Source organism: Glycine max, chromosome 19 (assembly GCF_000004515.6).
Source record: "Glycine max cultivar Williams 82 chromosome 19, Glycine_max_v4.0, whole genome shotgun sequence".
Classification (NCBI taxonomy): Eukaryota; Viridiplantae; Streptophyta; class Magnoliopsida; order Fabales; family Fabaceae; genus Glycine; species Glycine max.
In genome coordinates, this window is record NC_038255.2 from 48,453,911 (window position 1) to 48,456,175 (window position 2,265).

Here is a 2,265-nt window from a genome sequence, read left to right on the forward strand (position 1 = left end):
AAGCGAAAGGAGAGTGCAGGCTGAATAAGCAAGGATTATAATTTTTTTATTATCGAATTTGTGATCTATGTTTGTACGTAGCAAGAGATTTATCATGTTATCATTTTAAAAATATCCAATCTTTCCAGACATTACAAGACTTCAAATAATTTTTCTCCGGTTAAAATTAATTAAAGTTTCACTTCAAAAACCGTAGTATCAAGTTTTTAATGTGCGAGTAACAGAAGTTAAACACTCAGGTTTATACTTGCTTTCTGTTTAGCTGGTTTGAATGTGCATTTGTCTTGTTAAACTCAATTTAGTAATATGTTTAGTTTCCAGGGCAGGAATTTTACACACTTATATTCAGCTTTAAACCAAATTTCAAATGAAAGCAATTAAAACATAAGTTTATTCAAATTTACGTTTATAAATTTCAATCTAAATAACACTCATTATAACTAGGCGCAAAATCTATTAAAAGTATCATGCTTAAGTTTTTTTCCTTTTAGAAGGCTGCTATAGACAAATCTGCAGGTTTTAATTGTTTCTATTAAAAAATGAACGTTACATTATATATATATATATATATATATATAAAGGTCTCATTATTTAGAAGAGAAATGTTAAGGTTTTTTTGTTGGTAAATAGAGTAATGTTAAGCTGAATTATAATCTATAAACATCTTCTTTAAATTTATGTACCGAGATATTTTTTAAAAAAAAATCTCAAAAATCAAAAGAAATAAGGCCTTAAATGTGGTGAATCTATGAACTATATATAATAAGATTTCAGACGTTGTATCCGATAATAACAAGCTTTTGGAAAATATAATAAAATTAATACTCCATATCATATATATTAGTACAATTATATGTGTAAACTAATTATATACCATATCATTTATATTATTATGTAATATAACAATATAGAACATATCTTACTGTCTATTATAACTTTTTTAACTGAAATAATAAAAAATGAAGAGAAAAAATAAAATAAGTGGCGAAGATGGAACTGAAATCTAAAAACTAATATAAACGATATATGAAGAAACACCTAATAGTAAGAATTAACAACTTCGGTCAACTCAAACCGATCGGAGCTGGCGGCGGAGCACCGGTGGCGAGGAGGTCGGCGAGAGCCTTCATGGCTCGCACTTGCATCTCCAACGCCGAAATATAGTCACCGGCTTCTTCTAGAAGCTTCGGGAACGACACCTTCCGGCAACCAGGAATTAACTTTCCGAGAACGCGCGCTTTCTTCTGCACAGCCGGCAAGCTTCTCCGAATCTCAGGCGTCGTCTTCTTCATGAATTTGTTGGCGGAGTACTTCTTGACCTTCTTGTGGTGTCTCTGCTTCCAGCGGCAGATCGGATTTGAGAGAATGGCGCGGCTCCAGCGAGTTCGGCCTTTGGCAGTGGCGGCGAGGACGCGGTCAGCGGAGGCGCGGACTTCGAGGGCGGCGGTAGGGTTGCTGTTGCGGCGGAGCGAGTGGAGGAGCTTGGAGGAGTAGAGGCGCTGTTCGGTTAGGGAAGTCCAGGAGGGAGTGAGAGCGAAGGAGTTTTGGTGTGTGATTTGGCGGCGCTTATTGTTAACGGAATGGAGGTTTGAGTGCAAAGACAAAGAGTCCATGATGTGTGAATGAAGGGAAATAATTGGAATGTTTTGGAAACAGAGAAGATTGATTGATCGAAAATACTACTCCACGAGGATGAAGATGATGATATTCAGAATTCAGAGTATAAAAAAGAGAAAGAGAATTCACCACGATCCACGCGTCCTTCTGTTACATTTATATTTATTGCCTGTTGCGCCCATTCTCTCTTTCTCTCTCCCTTTTTTTTTTTTCCTTTCTAGATTTTAGTTCCATAATTAAAATTTGTAACTTGAATAAAAAAATTACAAATTGATACTTCATTTTTGTCAAATTTTTATAATTGAATTAAATCCCTAAAATTACTTTATGACCACTTAAAATTTGTCATGATTTTGAAAATTTTAAAGGCACAATTTTGATTTATTTTTAAAAATCATTTATTAATATATTATTATTTAACTATATGTCTTATTTTATTGAATCATATTATAAAAAAAGTTTACACATTAAACTTTTCAATTATCAAATTTACACCTTCATGTCTATGTTTCTCTATCTAATTAAGCAGACAACTAAATTAATCGGTGATGGATCAGTAAGGGAGGATTTATTTTAAGGGGAAAAATAGGTATAATAACAGAGATTTTTTTTTTGTATTATTTTTTATTTATCATTAAAAATTTGTCT

The 2,265-nt window shown here is 32.9% G+C and overlaps 1 protein-coding gene across 1 annotated transcript; it reads right to left on the reverse strand.

The window, feature by feature from the left end:
* Positions 1 to 871: 871 nt before the first annotated feature.
* On the reverse strand, positions 872 to 1,891 carry LOC100802046 (transcription factor bHLH149). The gene has a single exon (XM_003554567.5). The coding sequence runs from the start codon at positions 1,611 to 1,613 to the stop codon at positions 1,065 to 1,067; it is 549 nt and encodes a 182-aa protein (XP_003554615.1). The 5' UTR covers positions 1,614 to 1,891; the 3' UTR covers positions 872 to 1,064.
* Between the last annotated feature and the right edge of the window lie 374 nt (positions 1,892 to 2,265).

Bases quoted from the DNA above. Each gene is read 5' to 3' on its own strand.
- LOC100802046 (XM_003554567.5), bottom strand. From the start codon at position 1,613: ATGGACTCTTTGTCTTTGCACTCAAACCTCCATTCCGTTAACAATAAG.